The sequence below is a fragment of the Leptonychotes weddellii genome, chromosome 14 (assembly GCF_054177405.1).
Source record: "Leptonychotes weddellii isolate Sample4059 chromosome 14, ASM5417740v2, whole genome shotgun sequence".
Classification (NCBI taxonomy): domain Eukaryota; kingdom Metazoa; phylum Chordata; class Mammalia; order Carnivora; family Phocidae; genus Leptonychotes; species Leptonychotes weddellii.
Genome location: NC_138382.1, coordinates 74171459 through 74196215, shown reverse-complemented (window position 1 = coordinate 74196215; position 24757 = coordinate 74171459). Strand labels below are relative to the sequence as shown.

At 52.2% G+C, this 24757-nt stretch overlaps 1 protein-coding gene and 1 long non-coding RNA gene across 4 annotated transcripts in view; one reads left to right on the top strand and one right to left on the bottom strand.

The window, feature by feature from the left end:
• Window positions 1-21193, top strand: part of ZER1 (zyg-11 related cell cycle regulator) — a 29987-nt gene extending 8794 nt beyond the window's left edge. The window contains exons 2-16 of one of the 2 annotated variants that reach the window (XM_081803721.1): window positions 2219-2470; window positions 5223-5373; window positions 5598-6034; window positions 6346-6522; window positions 7347-7461; window positions 7628-7774; window positions 8144-8311; window positions 12356-12571; window positions 13330-13371; window positions 13534-13653; window positions 14474-14589; window positions 14909-15097; window positions 16289-16386; window positions 18102-18204; window positions 19506-21193. In XM_081803721.1, the coding sequence (XP_081659847.1) occupies window positions 2313-2470; window positions 5223-5373; window positions 5598-6034; window positions 6346-6522; window positions 7347-7461; window positions 7628-7774; window positions 8144-8311; window positions 12356-12571; window positions 13330-13371; window positions 13534-13653; window positions 14474-14589; window positions 14909-15097; window positions 16289-16386; window positions 18102-18204; window positions 19506-19563 (2295 nt within the window). In that variant the 5' untranslated portion in view covers window positions 2219-2312 and the 3' untranslated portion in view covers window positions 19564-21193. Of the gene's footprint in view, window positions 1-2218; window positions 2471-5222; window positions 5374-5597; window positions 6035-6345; window positions 6523-7346; window positions 7462-7627; window positions 7775-8143; window positions 8318-12355; window positions 12572-13329; window positions 13372-13533; window positions 13654-14473; window positions 14590-14908; window positions 15098-16288; window positions 16387-18101; window positions 18205-19505 lie in introns of both variants that reach the window. The other variant, XM_081803720.1, reaches the window with a different exon arrangement.
• On the bottom strand, window positions 14102-24623 carry LOC145717140 (uncharacterized). 2 transcript variants are annotated; one of them, XR_014140183.1, is made up of 2 exons: window positions 24545-24623; window positions 14102-15778 (listed from the first exon to the last, which is right to left on the bottom strand). It is a non-coding gene; the product is annotated as an uncharacterized LOC145717140 (long non-coding RNA). The 2 variants fall into 2 exon arrangements; XR_014140182.1 differs by having other exon boundaries at window positions 14102-15352.
• Window positions 24624-24757: the final 134 nt, after the last annotated feature.

The following is a 24757-nucleotide window of genomic DNA, read 5'->3' as shown; positions in this document are numbered from 1 at the left end:
ATGCGCGTGCATACTCTCTCTCTCCCTCTCTCTCTCTCAAATAAATAAATCTTTAAAAAAATGATTTGGGAGCGCCTGACTGGCTCAGTCAGTGGAGTGCAGGATTCTTGATCTCGGAGTTGTGAGTTTGAGCCCTGCCCTCGGTGTAGAAATTGCTAAAATCTTTTAAAAAATGATTTGTAGAAGGTGTTTATATATTCTGAATATGAGTCATTTGTTGGATATATTATTGGAAATATTTTCTAGTCTGTGGCTTGTCCTTTCTCTTTCTTAATGATATCTTTTGATTAACAGAATTTTACATTTTAAGGCAGTATAATTTTTTCTCTCTATGGTTTCTGGGGTTTTCTTGTGACCTGATTAAGAAATGATTGCCTGCTCAGGACGCCTGGGTGGCTCAGTCAGTTAAGCGGCTGCCTTCAGCCCGGGTCGTGATCCCGGGGTCCTGGGATCGAGTCCCACATCGGGCTCCTTGCTTGGCAGGGAGCCTGCTTCTCCCTCTCTCTCCCTCTGCTTGTGCTCTGTCAAATAAATAAAATCTTTAAAAAAAAAAAAAGAAAGAAAGAAATGATTGCCCACTCTAAAGTCACAAGATAGACTCCTGTATTATCTTCTAGAAACCTTGTTGTTTTACCCTTCACATATAGGTCTGTGGTCCATCTTAGATTAATTTTTGTGTATATATGAACAGAAGTTTCTTCACTTCGGTGCAGATTGGTTTATCATTTTTCCTTATGAGTCTTATTTAAGGAATCTTTACCTAGCTCAAGATCATGAAGACAGTAGAAGACTTTAGGGTTGCTTTTTTTTTAAGTTTGTTTTTTTTTTTTTAGTGATCTGTACTCACGACCCCAAGATCAAGAGTCACATGCTCCTTAGGGGCGCCTGGGTGGCTCAGGCGTTAAGCGTCTGCCTTCGGCTCAGGTCATGATCTCAGGGTCCTGGGATCTAGCCCCACATCGGGCTCCCTGCTCCGCGGGAAGCCTACTTCTCCCTCTCCCGTTCCCCCTGCTTGTGTTCCCTCTCTCGCTCTCTCTTTCAAATAAATAAATAAATAAAATCTTTAAAAAAAAAAAAAGAGTCACATGCTCCACCAACTGAGCCAGCCAGGCGCCCCGACTTTATTTATTTATTTATTTATTTATTTATTTATTTATTTAAGTAGGCTCTCCGCCCAAGGTGGGGCTCAAACTCACAACCCCAAGATCAAGTGTCGCATGCTCTTCTGACTGAACCAGGGAGGCACCCCCCCAACTTTAGTTCTTTAATAAGTTTTATTGAGCTACAATTCCTATACCATACAGTATACCTATTTAACATAGATAATTCAGTGGTTTTTAGTATATTTGGAGTTGTGTGACTGTCACCATCATCAATTTTAGAACATTTTTATCACCCCAGAAGAAACCCCGTACCTCTTAGCAGTCACTCCCCATTCCTCACAACACCCCAGCCCTAGGCCACCACTAATCTACTTCTGTCTCCACAGGTTTCCTATTCTGGCTAGACATTACATATAATGGAACCATACAATATATGGCCTTTTGTGTCTGGATTCTCTCACTTAGCATAATGTTTTCCATGTTGTAGCGTGTGTCGATACCTCATTCCTTTTATGGCTGAATAATATTCCATTGTATGGACAGACCTGTTTCTGTTTATCCATGCATCAGTTAATGAAAAGTAGTTTCCATTTCCTGACTATTACGAATAATACCACTGTGAACATGAATGTATAATTTTTATGTGGACACATATTTTCATTTCTCTTGGGAGGAGCCTTCACTCTTAATCACATACAATGAGATTCAATAACAACATGTCTATAAAGCCCCGGCATATACTGAATGTTCACACAGTGACAGCTATTTATAGGTTAGGTTACATAGTAAGGGATGCCCCAGTGTAGCTGGTAATGGAAGCCCCCGTTATCCTCACCCCAGCATTGAGTCCCCAGCTTGTCTGCCCACAGACACTGCAAAGGCATAAAAATGCTTGGACAAGGCCCCCTGCTCTTTGCAGGTCAAATCACACCTCGCTAGTGGCATAGCAGAGAGGAGCAGGGAAAGAATCAGGAGCCTTGGGCCATGTCTCTGCTAAGCTGCTAATTTGAATGTGACATCTGGGGCCTCAGTTTCCCTACTCAGAGAGTGGGCGTGGGGTAGCCGGTGGTTGTGGCTCTTATGTGTGGCTCACTTAGCTTCTTCCTGTTCCCCAGGTTGTGGTTCCGCCAATGATCCTGTGAGTGCTGGGGAGTCACTGCTGCCCCTAGGGGCCCCTGTCCTGGATTGGTCCACCTGCCTGCCGCCAGCATGGCGTCCGACACCCCCGAGTCCCTGATGGCCCTCTGCACCGACTTCTGCCTGCGCAACCTGGATGGCACATTGGGCTACCTGCTGGACAAGGAGACTCTGCGGCTGCATCCAGACATCTTCCTGCCCAGCGAGATCTGTGACCGGCTCGTCAATGAGTGAGCAGTGGGGGCGCTGGGGCACGGGCATGAGTCTTAGCATGAGCGCACGTGGAGGCTCTGGGACCATCGTGTGCACCATACGGGGATGTGGCTATGGATACACACGTGTGAGAGGGTGTGCACACACTTGGGTATCTGTGGGTGCAGGAGAACAAAGTTACATGTGTGCACGTTGGTATGTGTATGGAGGTGTGTGCATGTGAAGGAATGGGTGTATATACACACATGGGCTTCTGCAGCATGGGATATGTTTGAGTGTGTAACCGTAAGTGTGCATTACATCTATGAGAGGGTATAAAAACCTGCATATGGGGCACTTGGGTGGTTCAGATGGTTAAGCGTCTACCTTCGGCTCAGGTCAGGGTCCTGGGATCAAGCCCTGTATCGGGCTCCCTGCTCAGTAGCGAGTCTGCTTCGCCCTCTCCCTCTGCCCCTCCCCCACCGCTCATGCTCTCTCTCTCTCGCTCTGCTGTCTCTCTCAAATCAGTAAATAAAACCTTTAGGGCGCCTGGGTGGCTCAGTTGGTTAAGCGACTGCCTTCGGCTCAGGTCATGATCCTGGAGTCCCGGGATCGAGTCCCGCATCGGGCTCCCTGCTCGGCAGGGAGTCTGCTTCTCCCTCTGACCCTCCCCCCTCTCATGTGCTCTCTCTCATTCTCTCTCTCTCAAATAAGTAAATAAAATCTTTAAAAAAAAAAATAAATAAAACCTTTAAAAAAAAAGGAAGAAGAAAAAAGAAACCTCAAAAACTAATTATGTAATGTATGGTGATTAACATAACATAATAATAAAAAAAAGAAAAGAAAAAGAAAGAAAAAAGAAACCTGGGGCGCCTGGGTGGCTCAGATGGTTAAGCGTCTGCCTTCGGCTCAGGTCATGGTCCCAGTGTCCTGGGATCGAGTCCCGCATCGGGCTCCCTGCTCCTTGGGAGCCTGCTTCTCCCTCTGCCTCTCTCTCTCTCTCTGTCTCTCATGAATAAATAAATAAAATCTTTAAAAAAAAAAAAAAAGAAACCTGCATATAAATGAAGGAGTTCTGTGCTGTTCTGTGTGTGTGCACGCATACCTGTGCCTACAAACACATGTCTGTGTGTGCACATGGCCACAAACATGTTTATGCTCTGGTACACAAATAATGGATCTATGCCCAGGAATCGAATCATTCAGAAAATCTTTATGTGGACCCTCCAGGGGACTCCCCACTATTAGAGGCTCCTAGCAATAGGATATGCATTCACTCACCTCAGGGAGTTCAGTCTAGATGCCCAGAAGGGAAATTGTTAGACCAAACAGTTGCACATAAAAGTGGGAACTTGTGGGGCACCTGGCTGGCTCAGTCAGTGGAGCGTGCGACTCTTGATCTTGGGGTTGTGAGTTTGAACTCCACATTGGGTGTGGAGTTTATTCAAAAATAAAATCTTTAAAAAAAATTTTTTTTTAATATTTACTTATTTGAGAAATAGAGGGGCAGGAGGGCAGGAGGGGCAGAGGGAGCGGGAAAAGCAGGCTCCCAGCCGAGCAGGGAGCCCGATGTGGGGCTTGATCCCAGAACCCTGGGATCATGACCTGAGCCAAAGGCAGACACTTAATGGACTGAGCCACCCAGGTGCCCCAAAATCTTTTTTTAAAAATGTATTTCTTTATTTGAGAGAGCACAAGTGGGAGAGGCAGGAGGGAGAGGGAGAGAGAGAATCCCAAGCAGACTCCCCACTGAGCCAAATACAGGGCTCCATCCCAAGACCCTGAGATCATGACCTGAGCCGAAATCAAAAATCTTTAAAGACTAAAATAAAATAGGGAGCGCCTGGGTGGCTCAGTCGGTTGAGTGGCTGACTCTTGATTTTGGCTCAGGTCATGGTCTCAGGGCCATGAGCTCGAGCCCCACATTGGACTCCACACTCACCAGGGAGTCTGATTCTCTCTCTCCCTATCCCTCTACCCCTCCCCTGCTTGCTCTCTCTCTGTCTCAAATAAATCTTAAAAACATAAATAAATAAAATAAAATCTGAATAAAAGAAAGGAGAAAGAGTGGGAACTTGTGTGTGACCAGAGGACAGAGCCCGACTTGTAATCATATTCTGAGCATTTAATGTGGGTCAGGTACTCGCTTGGACGCTTTGCAGACCAGAGTTATGTCCATTTTACAGATGAAGAAACTAAAGTCTGGGGAAGTTCCATTACTCGTGTCAAGTTGCCCAAGTAGTGAACAGCCAAGCTAGGATTTAGAGTCCAGAGTGTTTGACTCCCAAGCCTTTTCCATCAGACCAAGATTCTTGTATCAAGTGTCATCTCAAACAGGGTTTTATTGAGTGCTTTGGCCCTGCACCCAGCTGGGAATGTTAAACCCCTTGGCTTAATCTTCGTGTTGGAAAGGGTCCTGGGAGGGGCCAGTCAAGGAACAGAAGCTGGGCCGGTCAAGGAACAGAAGCTGGCTTAAAATGAGGAATGTGGACGTGTGTGTTTGTTATAGATGTGTACGGCTCTGGGAGGAAGAGTTTGGGATTTGCTATTGATTACAGGCCCCTTCATCACCTTTGCCCTCCTGGTGCCTGGGGCCACCCTTCATCTTACCTGCAAGGGGGTCAGGATCCAAGCAGGTGCTCTTAGAAAGAGGGGCAGGGGACAGAGGAGATGGAAGCTGCTGATGGGTGGTGAGGGAAGGTTCCAGGGACAGGATGCCTGGAGCTGAGCCTTTAGGGAGGACAAGGGTCCCCGGGCCCCTCCCACTAGCCAGGCTTTCCTCCCTCCCAGGTATGTGGAGCTGGTCAACGCCGCCTGCAACTTTGAGCCACACGAGAGCTTCTTCAGCCTTTTCTCAGACCCCCGCAGCACCCGCCTCACCCGGATCCACCTCCGCGAGGACCTGGTGCAGGACCAGGACCTGGAGGCCATCCGCAAGCAGGTGAGACCTGCATCACCAGCCAGGGGGTTGGCCATGGGGAGGCCGGCCAGAGAGGGTCAGTGAGTCAAGGGCCGGGCCGCTCACCTCCAGCACAAGAATCTGGCGCGCCCCCTCCTTATGCCCGCCCCTCCCCAAGCCTGCCTGTGGTCTGGGGTCAGGCCTGGGGGTCACCGGAGGCGGGGGTTGGTGGGCTGTGGTGATGACGGAGCTGTGCCTGCTACCAGGACCTGGTGGAGCTGTACCTGACCAACTGCGAGAAGCTGTCCGCCAAGAGTCTGCAGACGCTGAGGAGCTTTAGCCACACCCTGGTGTCCTTGAGCCTCTTCGGCTGTGCAAACATTTTCTACGAGGAGGAGAACCCAGGGGGCTGTGAAGACGAGTGCCTCGTCAACCCCACCTGCCAGGTGCTGGTCAAGGACTTCACCTTTGAGGGCTTTAGCCGCCTACGCTTCCTCAACTTGGGTCGCATGATCGACGGGGTCCCTGTGGAATCCCTGCTCCGGCCACTCAACTCCCTGGCTGCCTTGGACCTCTCAGGCATCCAGACGAGCGACGCGGCCTTCCTAACCCAGTGGAAAGACAGCCTGGTGTCCCTTGTGCTCTACAACATGGACCTTTCAGACGATCACATCCGGGTCATCGTCCAGCTGCACAAGCTGCGGTGAGCTGCTGGCCCGGAGCTCACTGGGGTAAGGGTGGGGGGTGGGGGGTGGCAGTCCCAGGAGGTTTGTGAGCCCCTGGCCAGGCAGAAGTGGGTTTGGAAGAGACAGTCCCCTTCCTTGAGCCCAGTGTTGTGGCTGCATCCTGGCTGTTCAGGGCCTTGGGGTGCCAGCAGGCTCTTCCCCAGAATGCCCTGGGGCTGTTGTGGCAGGGATGGGCCCTCGCCTGCCATGGGCTGAAAGAGCAGGGGTCTCCGAGGAAGCCCCAACCCGTGTCCAGCTCCTGACCTTTGGCCCCCACTCCAATCTCCAGACACCTGGACATCTCCCGAGACCGCCTCTCCAGCTACTACAAGTTCAAGCTGACTCGCAAGGTGCTGAGCCTCTTTGTGCAAAAGCTGGGGAACCTGATGTCCCTGGACATCTCTGGCCACATGATCCTGGAGAACTGCAGCATCTCCAAGATGGACGAGGAGGCAGGGCAGACTAGGTGGGGACCCCCCCGCCATGGTTGCCAGCAGGGTGTCACTCAAAAGCATTTACCGAGCCAAGTCCTGTGCTGGGTGCTAGCGATAAAGAAACGAAGCAGGCCCTGCCCTCTTGAGTCTGTACGAGCTAATGGGGACAGAGGAGTCATCAGTAGGACTGTGGTAGGGGAGGCACAGGGCTGTGGGGCTGCCCTGAGGATCAGGAAAGAGGAAGGAAGAATGGCATCCAAGCTGTCCTGAAAGCTCCTTCTGAGTTTGCCAGAGGAAAGGTGTTCCAGCAGAGGGAACAGCATACACAAAGACTGGAAGGTGCAAGCTTGAGGAGTGACCAGGAAATTAGGACACTCAGCCTGGCTAGAGACGGGTGGTGGTAGTAGGATGGGCCAGCAGTGTCCACCATGCATTAGGTATCACAGCAGATAGGTTGCTTCCTGGCTTGGTTGGTTGAGACATCCGATTCAAACCCATCCAGCTATAATTGGCTCTAAGCCCTATTACCAGCCATACGTTCGTGGGGTTTGGTTGATGAGCATGTCCTTCATGATTGTTGGTAGAACTTTACATAAAGTGGACAAGTCCTCACTAGAAGGGCACATAGTATTTTCTAAAGATGGTTGCACAGTATCTCCCACCCCACATGTTATATAGTTTGACCTTGCCACCTTTCCGTCAAGAGGTGGGGGGCCTATGTCCCAAAAGATGAGGCAGGAAGGCCTAGAAGAGGGCCCCAAGTAAATGCCTAGCCACCCTCAGGGAGAAGCCCTCCTGAATGAACCCAGGGCAGCCCCAGTCCATAGGCCACTGACCCGACATCCTCTTCCCCCAGCATTGAGCCTTCCAAGAGCAGCATCATGCCTTTCCGGGCCCTGAAGAGGCCACTGCAGTTCCTTGGGCTCTTCGAGACCTCCCTGTGCCGCCTGACACACATTCCCGCCTACAAAGTGAGAGAGGGAGTCGGGGAGGGGAAGAATACGGAGCCCTGGGACAAGGGAAGGGGGTGGGCTGGGGGCCCAACGGTGTCTGCCGTGGGGATAGAGATGGAGCTGGGATCTAGGGATCCTACCACTTGGCCTCTTCCGGGTGGTTCTGAGCATGTTTCATTCCCAGGTAAGTGGTGACAAAAATGAGGAGCAGGTGCTGAATGCCATAGAGGCCTACACAGAGCATAGGCCTGAGATCACCTCCCGAGCCATCAACCTGCTTTTTGACATCGCACGCATCGAGCGCTGCAACCAACTTCTTCGGGCCTTGAAGGTCAGCCTCAACCCCGGGGGTCCTCGGTCTCCTGCCCATCCCCAGCTGGCAGGTGCTGGATTTGATTGAGCCAGAGCCCCCGTCCCTCCTCTGCACCTCCTCCTCATCCCCAGGACACCAGCAGTCCTACCCCCGAACCCCAGGCCTAACTTGTCCCAGCACTGGCCTTATCCCAGACCTGTGGCCCTATCCTAGTTTCTGTCCCCATCCTAGTTTCTGTCCCCAATCCTCACTTCTGCTCTCAGAGAACAGGATTGGGATAAGCTGTAGCCCAGAGGACCTATCCCAGCTCCCTGGCAGAGCCCTAGGCCTGGCCTTGCACAGCTTGAACGGAACTTGCCAACCCAGGCCTATCCTGTCTTCCTACAGCTGGTCATCACGGCCCTCAAGTGCCACAAGTATGACAAGAACATTCAAGTCACGGGCAGCGCTGCCCTCTTCTACCTGACCAATTCTGAGTACCGCTCAGAGCAGAGCGTCAAGCTACGCCGACAGGTCATCCAGGTGGTGCTGAATGGCATGGAATCCTACCAGGAGGTGACGGTGAGCCCCCTACCCACGACAGCCCTGCATGCTCAGGCCCAGCCCCTCCTTTTCCTATGCACCCTGTGTCCCAGCCTCACCAACCTGGTCCCTCAGGGGCCATCCTTGTTCTCACCCTTTTCTGCCTGGCTCTCTACTGCACACCCCCCGCTTACCCACAGCATCCCTCCCAGACTCTGGGACCTGGCATTCAGGACCCTGTATTCCGGCCCCACCTGACCAGTCCATCCCCCATGGCCATCCCCCACCCAGGGACCCTGTTCTGCCCCTGGGCCTCTGCTCATGCTGACTCTTTAGCCCTTCTGCCCAGTAACACTCTGCTGCCGGGGGAGGGGGGATTGTTTTCCAATAGCTGCTTCTATTATAAAAGTCACACAAATTTTGACCTTAGAAAAACTGTAATTACAGATAGAAAGAAAAAAAAAATACATCCATAATCCCACCACACAGAGATAGCCACTGTTGGTTGATGTTGGATACCTGTTCTGGATTTCGCCCGTGCATGTTTATTTAGTAGATGGGGTCATTCTGCACTTACTGTTTGCATAATGTGGATTTTTATTTCAACAGTGTCTTATGAATGTGAACATCTCCCACATCAACAAACATTTTTACAACAGAATTCTTAAAATAATGTTTCTTTTCTGATCATAAAAGTAAGACATCTAATGCTTGAAAACAAACAAATTCAAGCACCATTGACCCTTGAACCACACGGGTTTCAACTGTGCGGGTTCACTTAGATGCAGATTTCTTCTTTAAAGATTTTATTTATTTATTTGAGAGAGAGAGAGAAAGAGTTGGGGGAGGAGCAGAGGAAGAGGGACAAGCCGACTCCATGCTGAGCACAGAGCCACGGAGCCACGGAGCCCGGAGCTCGATGGAGGGCTCGATCCCACGACTCTGAGATCATGACCTGAGCTGAAATCAAGAGTCAGATGCTCAACCTACTGAGCCACCCAGGCACCCATTTTTTTAAAAAACAGATTTATTTAGGGGTGCCTGGGTGGCGCAATCGTTAAGCATCTGCCTTCGGCTCAGGTCATGGTCCCAGGGTCCTGGGATCGAGCCCCGCATCGGGCTCCCTGCTCAGCGGGAAGCCTGCTTCTCCCTCTCCCACTCCCCCTGCTTGTGTTCCCGCTCTTGCTGTGTCTCTCTCTGTCAAATAAATAAATAAAATCTTAAAAAAAAAACAGATTTATTTATTTATTTGAGAGAGAGAGAGAAATCAAGCAGTAGCAGGGGGGAAGGGCAGAGGGAGAGAGAGAAACTTAGGCAGGCTCCATGCCTAGCACGGGGCCCGACACGGGGCTCTATCTCACAACCCTGAGACCATGACCTGAGCCAAAATCAAGAGTCTGCACACTTAACTGACTGAGCCACCCAGGCACCCCAGATGCAGGTTTTATTTGACAAATAGAGTATACACTGTCAATGTATTTTTCTCTTCCTCATGATTTCCTTACATATTCTTTGCTCTAACTTACTTTATCTTAAGACTACAATATGTACCACATATAACGTGCAAAATGTGTTCATTGACTATTGATGTTATGTAGTCAACGGTAGGGTATTAGTTAGTGGTGAAGTTCTGGGAGGAGTCAGAAGTTATGCGTGGATTTTCAGCTGCATGGCAGTGGGTGGGGAGGAGGTTGGTGCCCCTAACTCTCAGGTTATCCAAGGGTCGACCATGATATGAAAATGTGTTGGGACGCCTGGGTGACTCAATCAGTTAAGTGTCTGACTTCGGCTCAGGTCATGATCCCAGGGTCCTGGGATCGAGTCCCTTGTCGGGCTCCTTGCTCAGCAGGAAGCCCGCTTCTCCCTCTCCCTCCGCCTGCCACTCCCCCTGCTTGTGCTCTCTCTCTGTGTGTCAAATAAATAAATAAAATCTTAAAAAAAAAAAAAAGAAAGAAAATGTGTTAACTACAGAGTGAAAGTTGTCCCCAGTCCAGCTCTCCTCCCCCTCGCAGCTGGGCTTAACCGTTGTTTTATAGTTGTTGGTATCAGCACAGTGTTCAGCGTCCTCATCCAGGAAAGGCCGCTCTGGAGCAGACTGTGCACTGGAGCTGGGAGGCAGTGGCCAAGCCCCGTCCCCACAGAGTAGCAGGCCGGGCTGACCCACAGGCCCGGGCTACAGTCACTGAGTTAGCCCCTGTGGTTGAACATTTAGGTGACTTTTTTCTTGTGTGCTATTTCAAATAAGGCTTTACTGACTCTACTCAATTGCTTATCCTTATAATACATGACTAAAAGGGACATTGCTGGGGCAGTGAATGGGTAGGTGTATTTTTAAAGCATTTAGGACGTACTTTCAAATCATCCTCCAGAAAGTCTCTGTAGGGATGAGAAGGCCTGCTTTCCCACTGCCTGCCAACTCCAGACTTTAGAGCAGCTGTTTTCTACATTGAAATTGATCTTATCATCAGGTAAAAGGGCTGTCTTTTTTTTTCTTTTTTTTTGACAAAAATGCTAGTTGAAGACTCCCAAACAAATTAATAAACTCTATCAAAGAAATGGAAATTAAAATGATGAGATACCACATTTCATCTCAAGAGACCGATGATCCCCAACGTTGACAGAGGTCAGGGGAGAATACTTTCACATACTTCTCACTGGTGAGGTATGAACTGTACCACCGTTTTGGAGACCAGCTGGCAGAATTTGCCAAAACTGGAAATGCATTGATTTTTGGGGCCTATGTATTCCATAATTCAAATGTATTTTAGAGGAAAAAGATATACATACATCCACCCTTTTTAATTAAAGATAAATTAGAGGAAACCAGAATGTTTTAGCAATAGGGACCTGGAAAAGTAACATACCCCCACAATGGGATATTATGGTAAATCTGTACATCCCTAATGTGGAAAGATGTCCACTGCATATTGCTAAGTGAAAAGTTTTGGACCAATATGTATAATATCTTTTTTTGCCTCACTTCTCCCCCAAATATATATTTGTATTTGCGTGATAGAAAAATCTAGAAGGACATGCACCAAACTTTTAATAGCGATTACTTCTGGGGAATAAAGTGAGAGACTTTAACTTTTTGCTCAAATACTAATATTTGAACTTTTTACAGTAAGTATTGGCTCTTATAATTTAAAATAAATTTTTTCTCAAATTAAAAAATGTATGTGTAATTTGGGGGGGGAAGTTAACTAAGGGGCTACCCTCTAAATTACGTAATTAATGAAGTACAATAATCTCCCAAAATCTAACGAGAAAGGATGGAAGGAAATTAAATTACAGGCAAATGCTCCAAGAATACTTAAAAAAAAAAAAAACCCACAGACAACACAAAAAGAAATCAAAGATGTCAAGGAGCATGAGGCCTCCTTCTCTGCCAGTAGGACTCCAAACTGGTACAGCCACTTTGGTAAACAGTCTGGTTCACCTGGTCAAGTCGAAGACATGCACGCCGTGTGTGACCCGGAAGAAACCATGTGTGTGGACGCCAGATGCATGCACGAGCATCGTTTGAAGTGCCAAACACTGAAGCCCCCTCAGATGTCCACCAACAGTGGGATGGGTGAATAAATTCAAGTACTGTAATGCAGTGGACAAATGAATGCTTTTCAGCTGCTTATAACAACATAGTTGATCTTGCAAACCTATGGTAAACAACAATAAGCAAGATGCTAGAGAACCTTTCGTGTAGACTAGCAGGGACAGTAGTTCTCTGTAGTGTGGAGAGGGGCTGATGACCAGGAAGGGACCTGTGGGGGTTTCCGGGTGCTGGCAGTATTCTATTTCCTGACCCAGGCGGTGGTTACATGGTTGCCGAAAAGCTTGTTTGCTTCATAAATGCTCATAAAACTATACATTTGTGTTTTATGTCCTCTCTGTATGAAAATTATATTTTACAGTTTTTTTAAACATTAAAAAAAAAAAATAGCCGTGGAGTCTCCTCTTCCAGAAAGCCTTCCTGGACCACTACAGCTCTGGATGATCTCACGCCTCTAGAGCGCCCCTGGAGTCCAGCTCCCAAGTCCGACCCTGACTGTGCTTCCCTTGTCTCCTGTCCCGGCCCAGGTCCAGCGGAACTGCTGTCTGACCCTCTGTAACTTCAGCATCCCCGAGGAGCTGGAATTCCAGTACCGCCGGGTCAACGAGCTCCTGCTCAGCATCCTGAACCCCACTCGGCAGGACGAGTCGATCCAGCGCATCGCTGTGCACCTGTGCAACGCCCTGGTCTGCCAAGTGGACAATGACCACAAGGAGGCCGTGGGCAAGATGGGCTTCGTTGTGGTGCGTGCCCTCGGGCGGCCCCGCCTCCCCTCCCTCCCTGCCTGCCTTCTCCAGAGCCCCTCTGCCCCCTGAAGGATTTCAGCTCGACCAAAGGAAGAATCTCCTCACCATGAATGTAGCTTATGTCCCCGTAGGTTTGCTCCGCCTAAAACATTCTGGCATCTTCTCCCAGCCGCTCCAGCTGCCCACTTGGTCCCACCATCCAAGCCACTCTTGGCTCCTTGGACCAGGTCCCCTATTAGGTCTTTCTCACTGGGGTTAAATAAGTATCTGAGGGACTGTCTGTTTAATGTCGGCCTCCCCACTGGGTTGTGAGTTCTGTAGGGAAAGATGCCACACCTGTTCCTTCTTCCGTCATGACATCCCCAGCACTTTCTAGCATGGGGCCTGGCACACAGTGGGGAGAGTAAGTATTTGCTGAAGAGTGGAAGGAAAGAATGAGGAAGGAGCATCTGGTCTCCTCCTCTTACTTTAGCGCTGGATAGGCTGGAGCCCACAGAGGGGAGGGCCAGGCCCAAAGCTACACAGGGAACCAGGGTTGAGCCAGGACTAGCACCCAGGTCTCCCGATGCTAGGGACCAAGTCTGTGGGTCGCACTTCTTCAAACAGCCCCCCTAGACCAGATAGGCACATTTGGTCTTGTCAGGATGCATTAGCCAGGAGTAGAAGTGCTGACTCTCCTCTCTCCATCTTGGTTCTTGGGGGACACAGTAGCTCTTGAACCCTGGCCCCCCGCAAGTTCTCTTCTCTGCCCACAGACCATGCTGAAGCTGATTCAGAAGAAGCTGCTGGATAAGATCGTAAGTCGAGCCTTCATGAAGCCACTCTGCCCCTCCCCTAGCCCAAGAGGGGTTGGTTTATCCCCGGAGGATACCCAGGTTTTGTTAGGGGGCACCCTCACAGGTGTCAGGAGCCTGCAGGGCCCTCCAGGCGAGCTGTGCTGAGCTTACCTCTCCCTTCAGTGTGACCAGGTGATGGAGTTCTCCTGGAGTGCCCTGTGGAACATCACGGACGAGACGCCCGACAACTGCGAGATGTTCCTCAATTTCAATGGCATGAAGCTCTTCCTGGACTGCCTGAAGGTACTGCCCGTGTCCAGCGAGGCGGCCTCCTTGACCACGCACACGGCCACTCTTCTGTCCCCAGGCGTCCCACCACCCAGATCCGTCAGCAACCCCTCTCCCCATGGTTCCCACGGAAGGGCAGTGGGGGCCGACTTACAGGCCCACCCCTCTCTTAGAGCCCTCCCTCCAAGGGAAAACCCAGTCCCATCCTTCTCCACAGCAATTTCTCGGGCTGCCCACAGTCTGGCTGGGGTTCACTGGGATGTCAGCTGGATAGAATTCTGTCCAGGAGGATGGTCTTTTAAAAGTCATCCTTGGGGCACCTGGCTGGCTCAGTTGGTAGAGCATATGACTCTTGATCTCAGGGTCATGGGTTCAAGCCCCACGTTGGGCATAGAGCTTCCTTTAAATAAAATAAATAAATAAATAAATAAATAAATAAATAAATAGTAGCAATTATAAAAAATAAATATAAAACTCATTTTTTATTTTCTTGCTCTAGTTTCTACAAAGTTTCCCTTCAACTAATATTTGAGTTTTTGGCAAATAGAACCATGTTTGTCCTCTTTGGAGTTTTTTAGGTCAGATCTCCACTCAGCCTTTGATTTTGTAGCAAGGAGTCCCCACCATTTGAATCCCGTATGGTATGTACCCAGCACTGTACTTGGTGCAATAGAAGGTGTGAGGGCAGCATATTGCTCCCCCTCTTTGTCTAGGTGGAGTGGCCAGATACCCATAAAGTTTCTAGGTTAACAGTACCAGACACTTCACAACAAAACAGTACCAGACACTAATTAAGTCCTAATCGATGTGGCCCCAATGGCTCTCATTTTGCCAGGAATTCCCAGAGAAGCAGGAACTGCATCGGAACATGCTAGGACTCTTGGGAAACGTGGCCGAGGTGAAGGAGCTGCGGCCCCAGCTAATGACTTCCCAGTTTATCAGTGTCTTCAGGTTGGTATTTCTTTCCCTTTTTGCCTTGGCTGCCAGGATGCTCAGGGCTATAATCTGTGTTCAGTTGCAGCAACTGCTCTCTGCCCAGGTTTCCATTAGAAATGTCACCTTCCATCTACAAGTGGTTTCTCTCAAGCCTCCATAAATGGTCCTCTTGTAGCTGTGTCTTCAGCGACCTCAGATCTTTAGAATAGTCACCTGTGTATGGATAATAGATGATAAGTCAGCAACACCTCTGGCATCCGGTTTGTAAGCTGGGGCCCAGCAGCTGGTGTCTGAAGACGGACTTGGAGGGATTTTTCTCTCTCCTTCTTGGCAGCAACCTGCTGGAGAGCAAGGCTGACGGGATCGAGGTTTCATACAACGCCTGCGGTGTCCTTTCCCACATCATGTTCGATGGGCCCGAGGCGTGGGGCATCTGCGAACCCCAGCGGGAGGAGGTGGAGGAGCGCATGTGGGCAGCCATCCAGAGCTGGGACATCAACTCTCGGAGAAACATCAATTACAGGTGTGGAGCGGGGATGGCAGGGAGGAATGTGCGAGTGGGGTCCGTGGGCAGACAGGACGCTCGTTCCTAGCAAGGCCTTTCTTCTCGTCTCCTGTCGGCTGTCCCTGAGGGACAGCCCCCACACAGCACACATCTCACCCATAAAGCTGGGTGCATCTTTCATGTACATCAGTGTACCCAAAGTTTGCTGTTTACAAACATTTGAGACGTGTTTAATTGTGGGACGAAAGAAAAAGAGGAAAATAGCGACACACACTAGGGAACAAAACAGAAACCATTCGTGAGCTCGCTCCCCGAAAGAACCCCTGCTCACAGTCTGGCGCCCCCCTCCCAGCACTTTCCCTCTGCACTGAGTTCGTTCTTTGCAGTGCAGCTGGTGTCCAGTCTTCCTATCTTGTGGCTGGATTTGCAGCCATAAGATATGGGTCTCCCTCCTCGGGTCGTGACTGGGTCACTTTCTGGGTGTGGATGGCCCATCTTATACTGTGACACTGACATCAAAAACCCATACTGGGGGACACCTGGGTGGCTCAGTCGGTGAGGTGTCTGCCTTCAGCTCAGGTCATGATCCCGGGGTCCTGGGATCGAGCGTCGCATCGGGCTCCCTGCTCAGCGGGGAGTCTGCTTCTCCCTCTGCCTTCCCCCTGCTTGTGCTCTCTCTCTCTGATAAATGAACAAAATCTTTAAAAAAAAGAAAAGAAAAGAAAACCGACATTGGGAGGAGCAGGCTCATGCTTGCGGCTTTGCCCAGGCTCCGGTGACTGCCGTTTCCAAGGAGACATGAGGTGGAGTCACCGGCCCAGGGGGTTTGCATTTTAAGGCTCTGGGGCCATGACTCCAGGTGGCCCGTAGAAGGCCATTATAAGAAGTGCAGTCTCATTTCTGTTTCTCACGGTACTTCGCCCTGCCTCCCCAAGACCAGCTCTCTCCTCCTTGCCGGGGTCCCCCGTTTCTGCACCGCCTGATCAACGTCCCTCCTGCCTCCCTTACGTGCCTCTGCTCTTGACCTCTCTGACAAGCGAGCTCCCTTCATGGAGCCTGCAGGGTCCGATGCCCCCGCGTCCGCTGCAGCCTACTAGCCTGCTCGTGGGTTGTCTGTAGGACCCTCCAGGAAGAAGCTTTCCAGCAGGAGAAGATGCACTCCCCCAACCCTTGGCATCAGAAGTCACCCTGATCTCTCTCTTTCTGCAGGTCATTTGAGCCAATTCTTCGCCTCCTTCCCCAGGGCATCTCCCCTGTCAGCCAGCACTGGGCCACCTGGGCCCTGTACAACCTAGTGTCTGTCTACCGTGAGTACCCACTTGCCCTTTGTTCAGACACGGGGCTGCTCACCAGGCTGCAAACACACTTGCCCCCAGGGAACTTATAACCCGGGTGCGGAGTACTGAGAGAGCTGGCGTCAGTGTCTGTACCTGGGAACACAGCCCTCCACTTTCCAGCATCTGTGGGACGCCCAGCAGAATGGCTGGCCCTGCCCCCATCACCAGAAGCAAGCCTGGGAGGCCCGACGGCCCATCCAGAGTTCCCAGACAGCTTTCTTAATGCCTCCTGCTTCCATAGAAGTGAATAGTCAAAAATCTCCGTGCCTTCTGCAGGACAGAGTAAGACCAACCCAAACAAAGAACTAAGCCCCAAGGAAACAGCTTTCCAAGGGAACAGGAGAGAACTTTAACACAATTCTAACTTTATTCCTCAGAGAGCACCCCATCCTCCCATAGAAGAGCCTGAACCGTCCTCTGTTGGGTGGCTTTGGGGGGGAGGAGAAGAAGGGATAGCACTAGGAGACCTGGATGACAGGCCAGGATTGACCTTCATTCTCTTTCTTACTGGTTACGTGACCTCATGCAGGTTATTTAACCTCTCTGGGCCTCGGTTTCCTCCTCTGTAGAATGGGGACAGCGATAATGCCTACCTCATAAGATCGATGTGAAAAGAGAACCAGCACGAAGTGCCCAGCCTGGTGCCTGGATCCTGCTCAGTCCTGTTAACTGGCAAAATGGATCAGAGTGCGGGTTCTGGAGGCAGACATCTGGCTTTGAACCCTGGCTCTCCCACTGGCTGTAGCTGTGTTACTTTGAGCAGGTTTCTCAACCTCTCTGTGCCTCAATTTCCTCATCTTTAAAATGGGATAAAAATAGGATTGCTGTGAAATAAGGCATGTAAAGTGCTTGGAACAGTGCTTGGCCCATACCAACTCTTCAATAAGCATCAGCCTTGTTCATTACTACTTGAGATTAGTCTTACTAAAAAGTAGCACCTGACCTCAGAGAGGCAGTATAGTCCAGAGGGAAGAGCCCTGACCTGGGACTCCCTCGGACAAGCTTCCAGAATGACTTTGGGTGAATTGCTTCCTCCCTCTGAACCTCAGTTCTCTCATCTGTAAAATGGAGATCGTAAAAGTAGCTCTGACTACATAGAGCCACATAGAGGGGGTGGGGGTTGAGGGGTGGGGAGGGTCCACTGAAATGCCCGTGTTCTCCATGGAGCATAAAGCCCTGGATCCTGAGCACTAGAATATTCTTTATTGGCGTGAACCGTGAACCACCCAGTAATAGGAAGGAATGCTGCTTCCAACCTGGCTGGCCACCAGAATCACCTGGTAGTATACTGTTAAAAATACAAATAAATACAGGTTCCTGGGTCTGTTGACTCAGAATACCCAAGGGCAGGGCTTAGGAATCTGTATTTTTACAAAAACTTCTCTGAGAATAGAAGCCACTGGTTTGGGTGTTATTTCCCATGGGTGAGCTGTGGAAAGAAACGTGGTTGCATCCCAAAGTAGCCTTTTCCAAGGACTCACCCCTTGCTCCCCCAGTGGACCCCGGAACTCGGGCCCATGGGGCTGGGCAAACAGGTGGCTCCCAGGTGCAGCAGTCCTCACCCAGGCCTGCGTCTCCACTCCCCCCACCCCTCGGGGAGGGCAGCCCTCGCAGCAAGGGTGTGTTCTGGGCCACCGGCTGCTGGAAGACCGACCTGGTCACCTGCTGTCTGCCCCTCCCTGCAGCGGACAAGTACTGCCCCCTGCTGATCAAAGAAGGGGGGCTGCCCCTGCTGAGGGACATGATCAAGATGGCGACCGCTCGACAGGAGACGAAGGAAATGGCCCGGTAAGAGACGGGCAGTGTTTCTGCTTGCAGCCTCGGTGTGGGGGAGCGGGGGACACCGTGGGGGGCCCCCTGAGATTCGCGGGGGCAAGTTGGAGTGGAGTGTGGAGGCAGACAGCGTACTGCTCTGCAGCGGGGCCCTCCCTGAGTGTCATTTCGGCCACAGTGTGGCGGGAAACTAGATCATCCAGCTCTGCACAGAGCATCACTGCCCTCCTCTGTAAGCTTCATTTTCTCTCACTCCAATGAATTCCATCCTCTCCTCCCTGGCCCTTACCGAGTCAGGCCAGAATTCGTCATTTTTGGCCAAAGACCTTCCAATGAAAGAGGACACCACGTGGCAAAGTACATTCTAGAGAACTGGCGGGCAAGTGCAAATGGGTGTGCATATGTGGAGGTGTGAAGCCGTGCACAGGGCAGAGCTGCCAGTCCCTTTGAACATCTACCCCAGTCCCTTTGCACATCTCTGTAAGACCTGAGATGTGTATCCGAGCCAGCCGGCCTGTCTGAAGCAGGTGTGAGTGGCACCAAGAGGGAGCTCAGAAGTCACTCCACCCATCCCACTCCTGTCCCACTCTGGGCACCCCTTACTTCCTAAGAGGCAGTAGGCACCTCTTTAGCACATGGAGGCTGCAGTGAACACTGCCCCCTGCCCCCGACCAACCCAAAGGCCATCCAAGGTCCCAGGTGACACCTGACTGCAGTGGGGCAGCGGTTCTCAAGGGTCAGTCTGGAGGGGCGCGTAAGACCGGGGCTCTGAGCACCAGTGGTGGGGGTTCCCGAGACCGCTGCACCGGGCCTGGCCGCTGGAGGGTGTCAGGGGCCCTCATACTGGCACGGCTGCCCTGGCCCCACCTGGACCGCCTCGGGCCCAGGATCTCTGGGCGAATCTGACACGCAGGCAGTCTGGGGACCGCTAGTAGGCTGCCCAGGTAGGCAGGGGGAAAGTGAAGAAGGCAGCGGTACTCAAGAAAGGAGCAGGGAGGGTTGTGAAGGTCAGGCCTGAGCCAATTCAGGGGAGCCCCTAACCAGAGAGGCCCTGGGGCTGAGAGGTAGGGAAGGGGGGCCCGGGGAGGAAGGAGGAGGGCACAGGGGGCCTTTCGTATCGGTGGCCACAGGTGCCATGTCCTGGGCACTCGGCATGTGCCAGCCACCCCGCCAGCACCCCTAAACACACCTCCTCCGGCAGCATCAGCATCACTGCTGACATTTGCTAGCAAATCCAGCGGCCTCATGTGCCGGGAGGAGCCAGACCCACCCGACCCAAGGCCGCCCTCTGATCCTCTCTCTCCCGTGGTCTCCAGCAAGGTGATTGAGCACTGCAGTAACTTTAAAGAGGAGAACATGGACACGTCCAGATAGAGGCCTCCGCCCCCACGGCCGCCACTGCTCTGGACCACAAGGCCTGGAGGAAGCTCTCAAGCAGCCCGGCGGGCGGACCCCCACCCGGGAGCCTCCCGCTGGATGAAGGGACACGGGGACTATTGCACAACCGACGCTTTTCCTTAACATTAGTGAGATATATATATATTATATATATATATATATATATATTATTTTTTTTGGTTAGGAAGTGTGAAGTTTTGTGTGTATGATTTCTGTACAAAAACAAAAGAACACTCCTTGAGTCCCCGCAGCTTCCTTGGCCACTCTCAAGCCCCAACTCCAAGTCTTCATTGCTGCCGCTCACTCCTACCCCCTTCAGACTCAATGCCTCTAACGTTTTGAGAGTCCGGGCCTTTCCCAGTGACCTCAGACCCTGGCCTCGCTTCCCATTAGGAGAGGCAGCGGGCTTCTAACAGCCCAGTCCCGCACCCCAACCCACCCGCCAAAGCCTGAGAACCCCCCCTCTGGGCTCCTGGGTGTGGCTGATGGGGTTTGGGATGAAAACTAGCCCCACTGGGTCTCCCGAATGCCTTGGTGCTCCCAGCCGTGGGCCATCTGGGGCAAGGAAGTGAGTGCCCAGGCCCAGGCCGCCCCAGCCCCCGGGGATCCTCAGGGGCGGGGCTCCCAGTAGCCCCGCCAGTTCTCTGGCCAGGCCTGCCTGAGGCCACGCTGCTATGGAGGCTGCCTCCTGGTCTCCCACCAGGTCCCAGGCTACTGAAGGCCCCAGCCCAGGGCTGGTCAGAACTCAGGCAGATTCCACTGCCCCTTCTGCCAAACATATTCAGCACTCGCCCCAGCCCTGGGAGCCAGCACCGCTGGGGCCAGGGGCTTGCTCCTCACTCCCCAGCCCTTCCCCTGCCCGCAGCACCCATGGTGCCCAGGCACCCCACCAGCAGAACTGAGCCGGCCTCTTTTGCCCCTCCCCCCCCGCCCCGCTGCCCGGAGGACCCCACACGTCTCTCGGTGAGGCAGGAGGTCCCCGCTCCAGCCGGACCCGCAGCAACAGGTAGCTGCCTCCAGACCAGCACTGGGCACAGCCTACGGTGGCCCCGTTGGCCGTTCTGAGCCCCTCCTCCCTGCCCCCAGGCTTTACCTTGGGAACCTCTGTGCTGTGTTTCAGAGAAGTGTGAGCTGCAAATGTATCCTGAAATATCTTGTGGTCCTCCCTTGATGTAACTCCGAATTGCTTCTCTGGAGACAGGCGGCGGCGAGGAGACCCCCCCAGAATAGAGCGCTGGGGGAGCAGGGCCGACTCTGCAGGCATCCCCAAGGGGATGACCTTTCTTCCTTCCTCCTTCCCTGGGCCCGTGTGTGGATTCTGCTAGTATTTCTGCCTGGAGGCAGAATAGGCTGGATGAGCAGCCCAGGGGAGAGGCACCAGGCCTTCTCCCTCTGAAGTCTGTCCCTGCCAGCCCTGGGAAGGGGGCGGCTGCCCTGCGCTTCCCAAGCTTGGCAGACAGGCCACAGCTGCCCCACCCCTCCATGCTCACATGGCCTGAGCCAGACCCTGGGCAGAGCTCACATCGCGCTGCTTTACCACCTGGGGCCTGGGTAAATGTCTGTACTTTGGGATGTCACAGAAATACATTTTTGTGCAAAGTGGAAAGAGCAGAGTGTCTTTTTTTTGCAGAAGGGATGGGGTCAGGAGAGCGGCTGGAGTCACTTCGGGCACTGGGCCTTGAATGAGGGTGTGCCCGGGTCGATTCGTGTGCCCAGCCTGGAGGGCCAGTCAACTGCAACCTGGGGACAGGTGGCAGATTGGGCTGAAGTACCTGCCTCCTTTCATTCTCCCCATACCCCCATGCCCAGACATTGGGGTACACCCTGCCTGGAGCGGTCCAGTCTGATGGTAGAGACGACATTCCATGTGAGATTAGGACCCAGTGGGCAGGGAGCACAGAGAGGGTGCCTGCCGTGGGCTGGTAGGAGTGGAGGGGGACCCGCACTTCAGCGAGGGCAGAGCACCCTCAGCGTGGAGGTAAGAGACAACACGGTGTCCCCAAGCAGGCAGGGAGGCTTCTCATGAGAGGAGATGTGTAAGCTGAATCCAGCAAAAGACAAGGCAGCTGGGGGGCGCCTGGGTGGCTCAGTCGGTTAAGCGTCCGACTCTTTTTTTTTAAGATTTTATTTATTTATTTGAAGAGAGACACAGCGAGAGAGGGAACACAAGCAGGGGGAGTGGGAGAGGGAGAAGCAGGCTTCCCGCAGAGCAGGGAGCCCGATGCAGGGCTCGATTCCAGGACCCTGGGACCATGGCCTGAGCCGAAGGCAGATGCCCAACAACTGACCCACCCAGGCGCCCCTAAGCATCCGACTCTTAATTTCAGCTCAGGTCATGATCTCAGGGCCATGGGATCGAACCCCGTGTTGGGCTCCCCATTTGGTGGGTACTCTCCTTGAGATTCTCTCTCTCCCTCTCCCTCTGCCTCTCCCCTCCTCTAAAATAAATAAATTAATTAAGAAAAAAAAAAAAAAGGGCTGGCAGACTTGGCCGTGGGGGAGCCACGGAAAGAGCATGGAAAGGGCACCGCAGACAGAGGGCCCTGCTAGAGGGGCCTTCCAGGGAGAGCCAGGAAGCTGCCCCCTTAGCTGCAGCAGAGCAAAGGAACAAGGGCATGAGCAGGCGGCCACAGAGAAGCAGCTGGGCGTCCGGCTGTGTCCTGGCATAACCGCCGACCGTGCCCTCGGTGCTCCTGAGGTACTAGTAAGGCTGCGACCAATCGAGGAGAGCTGTTCCCCAAAGAGCAGTCTAGGTGCTGGTGGCCGATCAAAGGGGATCATTCCCCGACAAATGCCAGGCGGCTGTGTGCCCAATGCCCAGAGACAAAGACTCGCTCCTTGACCAAATTCTAGTCAGGCTCCCCTGGGCCCCCTTCTCAACTAGGCCTCAACCTGGGCCTATCAGAGCCCTACTATGGGCTCTCACCACAAGTGATTTTGTCCATCTCCCTCCCCTGCTTAAAACAACCACTGGGGCGCCTGGGTGGCTCAGTTGTTAAGCGCTTGTCTGCCTTGGGCTCAGGGTCCAGGGTCCTGGGATCGAGCCCCGCATCGGGCTCCCTGCTCTGCGGGAAGCCTGCTTCTCCCTCTCCCACTCCCCCTGCTTGTGTTCCCTCTCTCGCTGTGTCTCTCTCTGTCAAATAAACAAAATCTTAAAAAAAAAAACAAAAAAACACTTAACCACTAAGGTGGTTTCTAACAGCTCAAGGCTACAGCCCTAGGATGACCCCAGTCCCCCTCAAAGGGCCTGCCTGAGAGGGCTCAGGATGCCAAAAGGATTTACTGTTTATTTTAGCCACCACCTGACCAGAGCCCCCCCCCCACCACCACCCTGTCTTCGAGCATTTACTAAAAAGGGCTTACAGTTGGGACTCTTCCTCTGTCCCTTTCAAATGTATTTGTGTCTTCTATAATTCCGGAGACCGGAGAGCCATTCCTTCAAAGAGCAATGCTCAGGAAGGATCCGGCCTCCATCTCGCAGTCCCCCGGGGAGGTCAGGCACCTAACTTCAACTGTTACCAGCTAGCACACACAGCTGGCCTACTCAGCATTTACACTGAACAGCCCTTTGTAACTTTTCACTTCCCTGAGTCTGTTCAAGCCACTGCCATTCCCTCTCCCTCCACTCCCTCCTGCTCCCGTTAAAACACCCAGTCACCTCTGTACAAAGCAGAGTTGCATTCAATTTACACTGCAATAGCATGTTACTGATGAAAATCTGTCCTTACTACTTTAACTAGTGTCTGACTTTGTCTATCTTTCACACCAGCACAGGGCCTGACTCATGGAAGCTTCAGGATGATTTAAGTGTTTCCATTCAGCACACTAAGTCACCCATTGCAGTAACCAAGACTGAGTTGCAAGTGACAGTCACTCAACTCAAATACTTACCCAGGCTAGTCAAAGGTGGGAGGGAATTCATTAAGGGAACCTAGAGGTTAATATAAGCTTCAGGAATAGCTGGATCCAGGGGCCCAGACAACATTGCTAAGACTCTCTCACTCCCTCTTTCAGTGCTGCTTATCTCTATGACTCTGTGAGTTGGCTTCATTCTCTCCTGCTACAGTCTCCCTCCACATAGTGTAAAGACAGCTGCCAGTTACCCTTACATCCTATTCCTCATGCTTGAGTTGGGAGAGAACGTCCCTTTCTCTCTCCGCATTTATAGTACTCTTCTAGAATGATGCTGATTGGCTCTGCTGAGTCACATGTCCACCATCTAGGACCAATTACTGGGGGCATTGAGATAGGGAACCAGGTTTGGCCCTCTAGAGTCACATGCCCACATCTTGGCTCCTGCCATCCTGTGGAGTGAGGGACACAGTTCCTCCAGAACCACATGGGATGGGGAAGCGTCAGTTCCCCAACAGAAAAGGGGATGCTGAGCTGACAAAACAGATGCCACAAGGGGCATCTGGAGGGGCCGGAAGGGCGGATCTGTCGGAGAAAGAAGGTGGATGTTGGTATCCGTGGGAAATGTGGGTGGAAAGGCAGGACTGAATGGGGAATACCCTGGGGACACAGTTGAAGGAGTGTGAACCGTGAATGATGATGAGATTTCGTCTTAGTCTTAGATAGCCCGAAGCCTCGGGTTGGACAAGTCCTTCCGGCAGGGTGAGGTGTTGGTTTATAGCGGGGGAGACGACAGTCGCGTGCTAGACACTGACTGTACTTGCATTATTGAATCCTCCCGACCACCTGGGCGGGGGGGATGCTATCATCAGTCTCCACTACAGAGACAGAAAACAGAGCTCAGAGTGGTTCAGGAACTTGCCCAAGCTCACACAGGTAGGAAGGGGCAGCGCTGGTACTTCTGACTCTGACCCCACTTGGGCCCCTCCTACCCAGGATCTGCACCACGGACGACCACTTTGCTCTCATCCTGTTTGCAATATCTAAAAATGAATAGCAAGTCAGTAAGGGTGTCACCACGGAGCAACCGAGGCCGAATCCTTACCCTCTAGAGACCTCAGGCATCACACCTTTGAAACCGGCACAACACAAGCTGGAGTCACACCAAACACCTTGAACATGGAAGCGCCCAGGGAACTGTACGCATGCGCAAGGCCGTGGGGTTGGGGAGGGCGGGGTGGGAGCCCGAGGGGGCGGGGTCAAGACTCGCGCCTGCTCCTCGGCTTTCCCCGAAAGTTACCTGGCTGGTGGGGGCTGG